The following is a 14,237-nucleotide window of genomic DNA, read 5'->3' on the forward strand; positions in this document are numbered from 1 at the left end:
TTTCTGAGCAAGAATGTGAATGGCATTATAAAAACTAGAAAATCCCAGCTGTAATGAGCTGACCTTACTGCTTCCCCTTGACTTCACTGGAGGTGTGTTTACCTCAGTGCTGAATTTGTTCTCCTGGCTTCCCTCCCAGTGTTTGGAGCCAGCCTAGCAGATTACATAATAGGGCTGTGATCCTTGCAGTGTTTGCTGCCTTCTGTTTCTGTTCTGTTCTCAAGACCAGTAGTACATGGTTTACAGGAATGCCTAAAAGTGAGACATGCAGCATATTTAAACTGTGAAAGGCATAAGCTTTTCAAACATTGTTAAACAACAGAACTGCCACCAGAATGGGTACTGGAAAACAGGTTTAAAAATATCAGGAGGAAGAGAAACTTCGCTTTTCAGGACTTAACCTCTAACTAATCTAATCCAATTAAGATTAAAAACAGCCTTCTCTCTGGGGAGAATATTTATGAATACTTAGGGCAGGGCACAGATTGAGATGATACCATAGACTACCTTTTCCCATATTCTTCTAGCTGCCATTTGCCACTAAATTAAATTAGAGTAAATGGAACACCCTGCTCAAAAAAGAGACTTTGTAGAGTTTTTTAAAGCATGTTTATGTGACTGCACATAAATGTTTGTGTAAAAAGGGAGTTATGACAGTTTATACCACAAAGGTTACAGTAAGAAAAAGCACTTCTTTATGACAATAATTCACAAATTCACAAGAATCACTTTAATATACAAAGCAATTACTACCATTCTGAAACACAAAGCAGCTAATATGTACATAGTGTTAATAAAATGCATTATAACCCAGTACAATTCCTTTTAAACACAGATAAAGCACAAAAAAAAAAAAGAAAAAAAAAAGAAAAAAAAACACAACAGGGATGTTTCTAGATTTTTGGGGAGATGTAAAAAAGCCTTTATTTTCCCCCAGTGATGGATTTTCATTTAGTCTTTTTAACTTCCACAAGTATGTGGGAGTCAAGCTCAAATACCCTGTTCTGTGCTGACATGGTTTGGGTGAAGAATCAGAAATGCAGATGAGGTGAACATACTCTTTCCAGCTTACACTACAAAGGGAGAATAATACCCTCGCTCTGGAAGCTTCCCTGAAAAACATTGCCTCAAAACAATTTCAAATTATAAATCCAGAGTAGAAACAACCAATTTCTGAAGTGAACAACCAATCTGTGGAAAAAGTCTGTGGAGGGGCTGGCTGCCAACTAGCACCTCTTCTTGTCCTGTTCCCATCCCAACAAGTCCATTATAAGCAGCACAGTTATAAATCTCATTTAAACTTGAAGTTGTAGAACGTTTTAAAATTAAGCTTTTAATATAAATAAATGTAATTCAACACACAAAAAATGGAGTGGCACCTGGATAAAAACACAACTTGTGGAGAGCACCCAAACATCCTCAGTTGTTAAGAGTGGCCATTTCCAGATAAGCAACTGGCTCAAGGCCTGCCATCCCCATGCTCTCACTCAGCTATCCCCTAATTTAGAGGAATATGCAGCTGAGGCTGAGTGAACTGCTCGAGTCCTGAGTGCAGTGAATGCTCAGCTTATGGAGTGTGCCAGCCATGGGTCATTCCAGCCTGCCCCTGGCCCTTTCCCTGCCAGCACACAGCTCCCGAGGACAGCTGCCTGCTCCCGCCCCTCCTGCTGAAAGCAGCCCCGAACTCAGCACACAGCAAGTCACAAACCTGCACTGCAGGGCCAGAAAGCAAACAGGTCACTCCCTTCAATTTGTGCTATCCCAACTAGCCCAAGCACATCTCTCTGCAGGCCACAGCTTAAATACATTTTAAAAACACATTCCAAGGCAAAACACTTGAAATGCAAACCCTCTTTACACCACCTGGATCTGGTCCCTTTTCCCCAAAGATTCACACACTTAAGTCTATCTATCCACAGACCTGAACCTGCCACAAGCACACAGAAGGTGGATTTCAGCACCCTCTCTTCACCAGTCTGGCTCCTTCCAGACCAACTGAGCTTCAGGATACATTCAGGCTTTTATAAAATCAGCTAGCAAATTACACAGCTCAGAAAAAATGAGTTCCCAGGCAGACAACAGAGAACCATCAATGTACTGTATGCTTTTTAAAACCTGCTCATAATGACAGACTTCAGGGTTAAATTATGATCATTCCTGCTAAAGAAAGGTGGTTGTGCTGTGCTTTTCTTTTCAAGCAAGGTGACACGTTGTCAATGTACCTTTACTTCCTGGTGTCAAATTACTGGAAAGCCTTTTGATTAATTTTCTTGGAATGCAGTTTGTAAAATCCGCAGACAAATCTCAAATTAAGAAAAGGGGAATAAAGTGGCTGAAAAATAGTTCAGCTTTCCTTCCAAATTAACCTCCCTTTCCCACATGGGATCACTGAACTAGTTCTACTCTAAAAATAATTTCACATCCATCCTCTACATACTGCTCCAGACACCACACGTTTGATTCCTGCCCCTCAGCTCTCCTGCCCTTCAGCAGCAATGCCTGCTGGGCACCAGGTGCTGATCTGCAACTTCAATTAGCCAAGGAGCCAACTGCTGTGGAGGAGTGAATTGTGTGCAGGCAGCAGGATCACAACAATTATGCCAGTAATCTTCTCAGGCAAACCAAATTTACCCTAATTTTTCTTTCTCTGTTTTGTTTGTTGTTTTTTTCTTTAAAAGTGCACATTTTAATTAAACATTTACAAAGAACATAATGTAACAAAAATAAATACATGACCTTTTGGTTGGATCATTGGCAAATGTTACATCACTAACTAGGCTTCAGGGTAAAAAAATTACAATAAAAACAAGGTCTTAGAAAATCAATTAAATCCTCTATGAACTATCATAGATTTGCAACCACTGATATCGAACTTGCTTTGATGGGTGGATTTGTCTTTAAACCACAAAAAGCACTGTCTGCCATAAATGAAAAAACAAAATAAAAAAGCAGGTGCCAGTTTTCACTAACAGATGACTAGTTGCTGCTGCAGTTTACTGGAAGCCCAGATTTAAATAAAGCAACCTGTGGTACAAATTTAGGTCAGAAACTATCAGGGCTGTTTTTCCTTATTAAATCTTTTTTCTTTTTTTTTCCTGAGCCTCTTAATGATTCCAAACACCCCACCAATTTTCTGACCAATGTACAAGTACCAGAGAAGACAGTGATCTCCAATGCAAATGCCAGCTCCAGGCTAGCCAGAACTACAGTGTCTGAGCAGTCCTGATGAGCACAACAGGCTAAAATTGTGCTTTCAAATACAAGCAACGGTGCCGGCAACTACCCAGTGCTGGTGAAATTGCTGCCTAAGGAAGAATGCATCACCACTACCCCAGGAGGAAAACAGAAGTCTTACCAGTGGTTCCTTTAGAAAATAACACCTTAACAACCTTTCCAAATGTTTTGCCTTTGATATATAGCTGCCAAAGAGAAAAAAAGCACAGAAGTGAATTACTCTGGGTGGTGGTGGTGGTTGTAAAACAAACTGTTTACGTAATTTCAAAAATCTTCATCAATAAAAAACAAACTTCACAAAAGCCACGAAAGATGAAATAAAATTCTTGAAAATGGGTAACTGAGAGACAGCACAAAACAAATCAGTAATTAAGAGCTAGAATAACGCAGCCCAGAGCTACTGGGGTGAGGGGAAGCTTTCACACACACACACACGCACATCCACACACACCCAGACACACAGAAAAGTAAAAATTCTTTTTCTGACCTCCATATACTATAATACTCAGCATTCCTGACTTAAAAGCTCTCAGAGCTGTAGATTATATACTGTGTGTATATATATATATGTACATATATTATACATATGTATTTTCCAAGAATATCTAAATTAAAAGAGCACCTTTGACAATATCTTAACTGCCTGATTGGTGCTGTTGTTTTGCAAAATAATGACATTACAAAAATTATATTTCAAACCAATTCTTGTTTATTATGAACGTAACGGATCTAGCCCTTTCTAACCCTCTCTTCAGGTAAAAGAGTCTATCAGTTCTCGAAAACTCACAACCGTGAGATATAAAACTAATCCTACCTCCCCCTTGTCAGCATCATTTCCATCCTACTTCCAAATGGCCTTAGTTTATAGAAGCTTATCACCCCAACCTCACTACTTGGTAAATAACATAGGAACGGATTCCTGTGTCATATTCTTTCCCTTTTTGGGTCAATATGAATAGTAAAGCATGTATGGGTAGCCTAGCCAGCCCTGTACTTGGTCTAATACATTTTTTATTATTGTAATCTATAATTTTCATTAAATAAATTTGTGTCCCATAATCCTCAGTGCAGCATAAATAAAAATAAAGATTCTTGCAGACCCCTATGTACTTTGAATTACATTCCTTTTCTCAGTGGAACTTTATTTGCTAATGAAGTCTAGGCTAAAACCACGACAGGCCACTTGCAAACCACACACAGACAAACGGGTAACACAGTTCTCCTCTCGCTGCCACACAAGTTTGCACAAACTGTGTGTTAGGAGAAGCCCACCTGGGCACTGTTTTAGGCTCCCATGCCCATTCAGCCCCCAGGCAGTGATTACCAGCAAGCTCTGAACAGTGTTCATTACCCACTAGACACAGCTCTCAGAGCAAAACCTCACAGTTTTTGCAAACAGAACAGCCTTAATGTGGGCATATACAGCTTTTTCTGTGTTCCTCAAAGCTGCAGGAACCATTCCATGTAACTGCAAATGAGGCCACCATGAGCTTCATGCTTTACAAGAATGACTCCTGTATTACAACATTTCTACTTCTGTACTCGTTGTGGAAAATGTAACCGTTTTATGTATTTGTATTCGCTGATTTTAAGAATCAGTTTTTATAAAAGCACTGCTGAGAACTTAGGGTCTTTAAATTTGCACTGCTAAACTAATATATTCATCTCCCATTAAATAAAAACAAAAAAATCAACTCTCTATGGCAGATAAAAATAGACTGTTTATAAACACCCACAAAACTTGTGAAAGTGAATTATTTCATATTTCTGATGCTTATGTTTTTTTCTTGAAATACAAGTGTAATTTGAAATTCTTGATAACTCTAGATGTAACAATAATGCTGTAAGTTTAACCCTGCTCCTTTTAAATTAAGTCTCTTGGAAACTGAATGCCCCTCAAATGAGAAATCTTTTAATACTGCTTAGGTGTTTGAGACTCAACTGCCCAGAGTCTTCCAAGTATTTTCCTTATAACGTCACACTGATTGTACAACCTTTTTGAAGCCTGCGTGTGAAATTTATCTTAAAAAGATATAGAGTGAATGGGAAAAAATATTAGCTAATACTCTGCTAGGCAAGCCTCATCCATACATTTCTATACATAAAAGTTTGACCAGAAGCACAAAGTAAACTTACTCCATCAAATGACCCGAGTTAACGCAGTGAGAGACTGGCTTCAGAGGGCCAGTACACAAACCACACATGATTCTTTTGGACACATTCATTTTGACAACTTCTTGATGATCTTTTCTGGTTCTTTTTGAGCATGATTCTTTTAAAGTCCTAATGCTTAGTACAGAATTTTTTTTAAATATGAACTACCTTTTTTAACACCATAAATCTGGGAAAGACCACAGTTCCTCAGTGCACAGAAAAAAACCTGATCTTGCAAACATCTGAGGCAAGCAAGTAATTTTAGTTGCAGGAATAGATTACTCAGTAAATCTGACCCTTTCCATGAAAAAATATCCCAAATAAATTAAGAGTTTAGCTAATCTGGCCAGGTTCAAATAATCAGTATTTTCCCTTTCAAAGCAAGAGTTGGAATATTCGTGTTTGAAGTCCTCTTGAATATTTGAGGTTGTCCTAGTAGTTATACTGAAATTTAATTTATGTATAGAAGGCAGCCTCAAAGTTCAAAAAAGAATTTAGCAAACCAGGCTGATATTCCTACTGAGCACAATAATTTCCATTGCATAAGACAGTGGTAGGGAAATAAAAACAACCTCATTGCTTGAGAGGACTTGGGACACAGACCATACTGTCTTCAGGGAGTAACTTAAGTGGAGTTGGCTATGCTTCAACTGCTTAGTTGTTCTGCATACAAATAGGTAGTGATTTAATGCGTTACCCTTGTTTACTATGTGACTGTTTACAGAACATCACAATTGAATCTTTCTAAAAAATTTTCTTTCCCATCCAAATATAATTTCCCAACCTATATCCTGTGAAGTTGGTGTCTGTTTTCTGTGCATTCAGAACGCTGAACGCACTTGCACACATAAGCTATGAGAATCAACAACTGACCAGTGAAGCTCATTTCAATGCATTTGTTTCTCAAGTATGGAGAAGGTTTTACTAGTCCGGGAGGGCTTAATACAGATTGCAGATCAAAGCCCCTCCTGGGCTAGTCTGAAGAAGGTCTGTTCTCTCCACACCAAGAACATGGCAGTGAGGTGCCCTTGGTCTGGCGTGCTGCTCAGCTGTGTATTGGTACAGCTCAGCAGGAACGTGTCAAACCAGTGTGGCAACCACCGCTTCTTCATTGCACCACGCATGCTCCACCTATGTGGCCCACTGCTCTCTGGACCAAGAGGCTGGGGTGGCTCTGTCTCTAAGGCAATGGAAAGAGCTCAGCACAAATTCTCGACATCTTTACAAAAGGACCCTCCCCACAGTAACTTCCCAAGTGACCACTGCTACTCCTTGAAGAGGATCGGGAGACGAGAGAAGCCTGTTCTTCTTCTTCACGCTGAGACTGATGATGAAATTCATCTTGTAAGGGGAGAAGTGGAGGCAAGTACTTGAACATTCACAGTTTGATGCAAAGCACAGATGAAGTATATTCTGTAGTTGCTTCAGGCAGTTTTGCGCATAGAAAAAAAGAAATGTTTAGAAAATAAAAAGTTTACTTTGTCTTTCTGGGTATAACCAGAACCAGTCTCTATCCCACCTGGACAAGTGAAAATGAGAATCCAGAATTAATCTGATTTGTGGCAGTAAAGGTCCTTAAGTGCTTTCAACTCCTCAATCAGTGTCTTGTTTTGGTTTTCAAGCACAGCCACTCGATTTTCTAGGCATTTCACATACTCCTTTTTCTTCCTGCGACATTCACGTGCTGCCTCTCTGCAAAGCAAAAAAGGCCATTCAAATCCAGAACAATCATTTGCAGACACGGGCTACCTAACTGCTTTCAGGCAAACCTTTACTAGTACTGCCATTTTCAGAACATGGAGGTATTGCTAAGAAATGCAAGTGAGGAAAAAACACTGAGTTCATAGCAACTGCTCCTCACAAATCACACACACTCAAGATCCACGCATCATTTCAACATACAGATCCCAGTAAGACTGCACCAGTAAAATTATTATTATTATTGTGAGCATAGGCTCCTAATCAGGGATAAAATTTTGCTGCAGGATTCATATTGGAGCCTTTAGGCTGAGTAAAATGCTGCTGCAATAATTTGACTGTATTATAATCTTTTATTCTTTTTACAGTCTTTGACCTTTCCCTTTGAGCAGTCCAACAAGATGGATCAACTAGTGTTAAAATGTGCTGTATTTAGAGCAATCATGTATTTGCTCTTGAGCAATGCTTTCATTTTAATAATGATGTCTGCATCACTGCAATGATACTATTAATGACTCAAATAAAAATAAAAAACAAAAAAACATGTCATTCTTTAGTCCCTGTCAGCTATGCCAAAAACAGACCTCAAGACAGTCAAACTTCTAAGTCTTGCTTGTAAAGAGTGAGCTGCCTGTAGGTAACTTGGTAACATACCAAGACCACCAGTGAAAAATACCAGAAGGTATTAATGTGCTGCTGAGCATCCTGAAGCAGGAACAGCAAGGCAGGAACTACCCTGCACAGCAATATAATGGCACCAACATGCAAAGCAAGCACAAGGCTAAATGCCATGGGCAGATGGGAGCCCAGGCAGAGGGCTCTGCTCCTGCAGTGCCCCTTGTCCAAGCAGCACTCTGCAGACACAGGGAAATAAACACTTATTTGCCCTGAACCTTTAGGTGCAAAGCAGAACAGCTCCAAAAAGAAGAGTCTGTGTGCCCCTTCATTGCAAACACTGCACAGACTGGTGAGACAGTCAGTGTTCTGGGAAATGAGAGGACAAATCAGAACCCAGTTCCTCCCCTTATTAGATAATTAGGAGCTGTAAAAACAGAATGCATTCCAGGACCTAACTGATAAGAAGCCTCTAAAAGTAATTTCTGAAATTCAGCTCCACAAATGAGACAGGATGAAGAAAACATAGCCTGTAAGCCCTGAAAGGACTCGGGAATCCATTTGTCACTCCCACAAATACAATTTCACATGCCTGCAGTGCTTCAGTAAACCATGTGTAACATTTAGAATTTAAGTAATTTTGGGCCGTTAGCAAAAGATTAAGTACTAAGGGATCAGGAAGTGCCTCCCAGTGCAAACTACTAGCAAGTCTCCTTGAGTCACAACATTTTCTTTCTGTGATTTTTTTCCCCTTTAGGCCATGTATATTAAGCCACCTCAAGTCTGTGTGTGCTAGTTGTTTATTATGAACAGCCAGAATTTTACTGAATTACAACACAGCTTTAAAGATGTAAAATTTATACAGAAAATTTGCACAATAATATCTATGAATATTTACACTATAATCCTCCAGTAAGCACCACCTTACCATCTGCCTCGCTATCCTTTTTCCCTACTTTGCTATGGAGCTTAGATTTGCAAATATCTATTAAGCAGACGGGCTAAAAGCACCACACGCATCATGATACTGTTGCAAAAGCTGTCAATTTAACTCAAGTGGGGTAATTCCCCATTGTTTTTCTTGGCTTTCACAAACACAAAAGCTTTCTTTTACTGGAATAAGACTGATGACTAAATGAGGGTATTCTGTGATTCTAATGAATTTTTTTTTTCAAATGCAGAGCCTGAAAGAGTGATATCCACTATTCACTGGTACGAGAAAACTATATAAAAAGGGAGATGGGTGACATTCTGTACAAAAACCTTTTAAAAAAGTGACCTCTGCTGTTCAGCATTATTTATTTCATTAAAGCCCCTTGTATAAGCACTGGGTCTGCTCAAGTAAGTTTCCATTATGTTCACAGCACAGCAACCTACAGAGGAGAAATGAACCTGCACAACATCAGTTTTTTCAGACTGACAGATGAAGTTAACAAGGTTTTCAGGGGGCTTCCCCTGCTCAGAAGGGTGGGAAGCACTGGGTTCTCAGTGTCACAGTAGAACACACAGGTTTCAATCTGTGGCCCATGGGTAAGAGTTCAAGCTTGGTGTGATGGGCCAGTTCAGGCCCACCCCTTCCCATTCCCACAGCAACAGACTTCAGGAGCTCAACTTCTCCCTACAGCTCCCTTCCTTTGCTGCTTTCACCCACTCCCATCTCTAAGCTTACACTGGATCCTACAGGATCAAGTCTTTACCTTTCTTTAGCCCCTCTGCTGCCACTACTGGCTCCACAGGACTTCAATCAAAGGGAATAGCTGCTCATTTAGCCTTTGCTTGAGCCTTTCAGCCCCTGGAGGAGAAAACCCAAAGCGGCTAAAAGAACAAGTGAGACAATCAAGAGAGTACTCACGAGGAGCACACGTGGGCCAGCAGCAAGGCCAAGGGAGAGAATCCAGCAAAGTAACCACATGAATGTAGTAACTCAAAAAAAGCATCTTGGTGTTTGTAAGAATATCTTGGTGTTTGCAAGAATATATCTGCAGTCATACAAGTATCTCACCAAGTGCTTTTCTCCTTACGGCAACAACCAAATTCACACACCTCACAGAACAAGTCTGACGCTTCACTCAAGGTTTCACGGTCACAACGCACAGCATTAGTAGATGTGCATTTCTGCTTTGCATTTTTAAATAAAGGCAAATTCTTCATAAAGCATTTCATAGTATGGCTAAGAAAGATCAGCACTCGACACTCTGGGCCAGTGCAGAGCTGCCTGGCAGCGGCAGAGATGTGAAGGTACGTGCCTGTTCTTCATCAGACGCACTTCCCTCTTGCGCGCAGCCTCCTCTGCCGGCTGGGTGGGCAGCGCTGGCGAGGACGCCATGACCACTCCTGGAGCAATGGTGCTGGTCGGCGCCGTGCGGATCTGGTAGGTCTGCACGTCTCCTGAGGCAGCTGCAGGGACACAGGCAACGGGACATCAGTCTAGTGACAGTGCTGTCACACGTGCTGTGGAGAGCACCTGCTCACCTCTCCTACCTGTCCTCTCCCTGACACAGTGACCCAGCCATCTCTCTGTGACCCAGCCATCTCTCTAAGCGTGCAGCCCGGGCCACAGCTCAGCAGGAACAGCCATCATCTGGGTCACCACTGCCACCTCAGGCTCCCTTTATTCATATATGCAAGGTTTTGGGCATTCCTGCTGAAGTCTTCACTTGTGCTTGGTAACTTGATTTGTCTTGCAGTTTAGCTGTGCTTCTTTCTCCCTTATTATATTTTTTTGTACTGCTCTGGTTTTTGGGCAATTCTAGCATTTCTAGAGAAGGACAGGGTCACTATTTCTAGCTATGCTCCAAACATCTGCCTGGGAAAGGAGGAACTGCAAGTGTAAGTATCTAACATAGAAAAAAAGGTGTAAAAATGTAGCATTTACTCCCACAAGAGATGGACAGTGCACTCTATTGCTTCTCTAAAATGAGCAAGGTCCTGGCTTTCTTTTACTTTATTAATTTTAATCTTAGGAGTGTGTTAATTTTGCCTGAGCTCATAAAAAACCACAATACCACCTAAAGAAATCATATGACCTCAAGAACACAAAAACCCAAAGATCAGTGCAACAACAGTACTCCTCTCTGCTACGCATTTTTACTGATGCCTGGTAAACTCTTCACTGGATAACTTTCAAATCAACTACTTAACAGTAATAGAAGCAGGGGTACACTTCTGCTATTTTCAATAAAAATTTTGTAATAAACCAAAGTGTGTATTTTGATAAAATACGTCCCCACAACTTACTCTAAGCAAAAGTAGCTCTGCCAAGTTGAGGGCTAGACCAAATGATCACTTATGCACTCTCCTAAATTGTTCTATGATTCCAAGACTCACTGATTGAGTCACTCACTCAGTGACTACTTACAAAATTCACAGTAGGAAGAAATTATGACTTGCAATTGAAAAAAGGGAAAATTTACTAATAAATTAAAGTGTCCCTTTAGAAAGAATCAAACATCCTTCTCTCCTGTCTTTAATGCTTGCTTGAAACTTCCTATTGTTGCACATATGGGAGAACTCAGAACTCTTAAAGTGGTATTAGTTTTTGCAGAACATATTAAAAAAAATTGTGTGGACAAAATTCAGGAAATACAGCATGGAAAAGCAAAAATAAATATATTAAACCTCAAATATCCACGGTTTTACCAATCTAAAGGGAAAGGCTCCAAAAATATGACAAACAGCTTTGTCCAGAATTTCAGTAATTTGTACCAAATGTGCCAAAGCTGTTAATTCTGTTTCCTGACACATTTGAAGGAGTCAGGCTGGCAACTTATATCTGCACAGAGAAAATGTTACACAGAGTGAGTGGCTGTGAGGTTTCTCACCTTGTACAACAACCTGGTTGCTGGGTACAAGTATCTGCTGTCCGTCTGTGGTCTGTGCATATTGTAAAATGGTGGTGCCAGGTTGGGTTGCAGCTGCATTGGTCATTGTCAACGTCTGGAGACCCTGTACTCCATCTGTGCCGTTGTTAGACAACTGGATTGCTCCTCCTTGGGTGATGGCAACTGCAGACCAAAAAAATCAATCCAGCATTTAAGACACTAATTCACTCATTAACTTACATTATTAAACCTAGGTATGGAAGAATACTGATCTAAGCTAAATCCTTTGAACCCTTACACACCCCGAAATCTGACAAATGGCTTCAATGTACATGAAAGAAATCATCCTTTGAAAGGTAAGTTTTCAAATGTTTGTGAGGGCCAAAACACACAGCTAAAATACAGATTAGTTTCTCTAATAAAACATAATTACATGGAAGAGCTACAATCCACTCCCAGGGAATACTTTTTAATTTGTTAAGATTTTCTTCTTGGTTGGTTTAGGTATTTTTCTCAGTCTTTAGTTTTTCTTCTAATCTGAAATTACTCTCATCTTCTGTGCTTTATGCCCTTCAGTCTCCTCTGCAGCTAGTGCTATCCATCCTGTGTTTCAGTTTCTTCTTCATTTGGCTTTTTTTTCCTTCTGATTGTGTTCCCCCTTCTCTACAACTTCCTCAGACCCTTAACTAGCTGTTTTATCATTCATAAAGGTACAGTTTGGTGCAGGCAGTCTTAACTTTGCTGTTTTTTTTCCTTTCTTTCCCTCAATACTGTCATGCAGGTAAACTGGGCCATCAGCCCTTTTCAGTCACAGAATTCCACTGTGTTCCTATATACAGACACACCAAAACCTCAAGTGTCTGCACATGCAGTTATTGTACAGTTATAACAGGAATCAGAATTAACCACATCCATTTCAATAAAATTAAGCAGGGTACAAAGCAAAGGGGTTAAGGAGTAAACAGAGATACAAAATTTTAAAGAGATTTTAACAGACAGATATAAACAAGTAGCTCTTTCTCCCTTTTTTATGTGTTGTATGTCTCCTACTGTATGGTTAGTGTGAGCCAGCATGTGTCTTATCTTTAAGGCCATATCCTCAATCATTCTTCAAGTCAAAACACTGCATCTATAAAATCTAACACAGAAATATATACTTATGACATATATTAAGGTTGTCAACAACCGTTTTTTTCTAAAAATGTAATTGCAGACCGTAACGCTTTTTTTCTAATGATGAGGTTACAGCTTTGTGAAGAAGTGTTAATGATCTGCCAAGAAAAAAAAAAAAACTTCTGAATTCCCCCATCTAGTTCCTGAAGTGAAGAAGTTTATAATAGCATTAGGGTTAGTTCCTGTTTTGCCTCAGGATGCATGAGCTGCACCAAGTGGCAACCAGTCCCAGAATGTTAATTGAGACTTTCAAACCTTACAATAGAAATGTGTTCAAAAGGCCTGGTTAACAGTCAAAATAAAATTCTTTTTTTCACCTCCTGCCTTGCCCTAGTCCAAACAACAGTTACAGAAATAATAGTTCTTCATCTTCTCATCCCCACTTACTAGCACCACTGAGAAATTCAGACTACATACTGTACTGCCCACTGCTGGTTTGGTAAATGGGAGTTGGCACCGTAACAGTGGCGATGGCAGGTGCTGCTGTTTCCTCTTCAGACTTTTCTTCTTCGATCCTTGGCACTCCTGGGGCGTCTGAGGACAAGTCATTCAAAATTTTTCTGGCAAAGACAGTGTGTGGTAGAGATTTTAATAAAAATTGGGGGAGAAAAATAGTCTATCTGATACACAATGCTGGGGAAAACTGTGAAGTGCAGCAAGCCAGCAAGGAAAATATGAGTGGAGAATGAAAACCACACACTATCTTCAAACTCTTATTGGAGAGGATTGTTCAAAATGCCAAGCACTGATGGGCAGGGGAGCGAGCACAGAACAGCTGTGTTTGTCAAAACCCATGATACAGCTATTACAACCTTTCCTTCTTCTTCAGACCATGTTTCTCTCATCCATTTTTATTTGTTTCTTGCTTTTAGCCATATAAATATTTGGAAAAAAAGTCAGAACCTGTCTCCTCACTTACACTGGAGGAACTGCTCCATTTCAAAGACTATAAACACCTCAGCCAGAGAGCTGAGAATCAAGGGAGTTAGCAGGAATACTTGCAGAGAGCCAGCAGTTCATAATTTAACACCTGCCTGGGAGACAATACCCAGTGTTTGAGAACAGTCTCACAGTTATGTTCACAGGTGCCCTGCCTGAGGAAGTTCATGGGTAAAGGAAAGAACAGATTGTTTCATTATTTCCATGAGCTAATTATCCAAAGTCAAAACTTTTCAAACATCACTGCTACAGGTCCCACTGAACATGACTGGAGACTGACTACAGCAGTCACTGCAATTTGCATCACTGAGATCAAACACTGTCCTTCCTCAGAGGACTGTTAGGCTCCTTTCACTGCTGGCATATTCTATTATGTCACAGCAAAATGCAGTAAATGCCCTTAGGTAAAGGGCAATATTTTTTGTAATTCTCCTCCTATGTTTTCCGGTGGACTGGCAAAGGAACTCAGTGGCAAAGCAAACACAGCTGTAGACCCCAAGTTCCAGACAACACTACTCTCTTAGACGAGCCTCCTAAGGCTGTGTGGGCCAGAACACCTGCATGAAGCTATCTGGGGGGGAGAGCAGCCATTCTGCTCAGCAG

At 40.4% G+C, this 14,237-nt stretch overlaps 1 protein-coding gene across 2 annotated transcripts in view; it reads right to left on the bottom strand.

Moving 5' to 3' along the window:
- Positions 1-573: 573 nt before the first annotated feature.
- CREB1 (cAMP responsive element binding protein 1) overlaps positions 574-14,237 on the bottom strand; it is a 40,077-nt gene continuing 26,413 nt past the window's right edge. For both annotated transcript variants that reach the window (XM_071434698.1, XM_071434697.1), the window contains 4 exons: positions 13,113-13,255; positions 11,523-11,705; positions 9,948-10,098; positions 574-7,080 (listed from right to left, as the gene is read on the bottom strand). In XM_071434698.1, coding sequence (XP_071290799.1) covers positions 6,936-7,080; positions 9,948-10,098; positions 11,523-11,705; positions 13,113-13,255 — 622 coding nt within the window. In that variant the 3' untranslated portion in view covers positions 574-6,935. The remainder of the gene's footprint in view (positions 7,081-9,947; positions 10,099-11,522; positions 11,706-13,112; positions 13,256-14,237) is intronic.

The sequence above is a fragment of the Agelaius tricolor genome, unplaced genomic scaffold, assembly GCF_023055355.1.
Source record: "Agelaius tricolor isolate 1412-34295 unplaced genomic scaffold, bAgeTri1.0.p SCAF_10, whole genome shotgun sequence".
Taxonomy (NCBI): Eukaryota; Metazoa; Chordata; class Aves; order Passeriformes; family Icteridae; genus Agelaius; species Agelaius tricolor.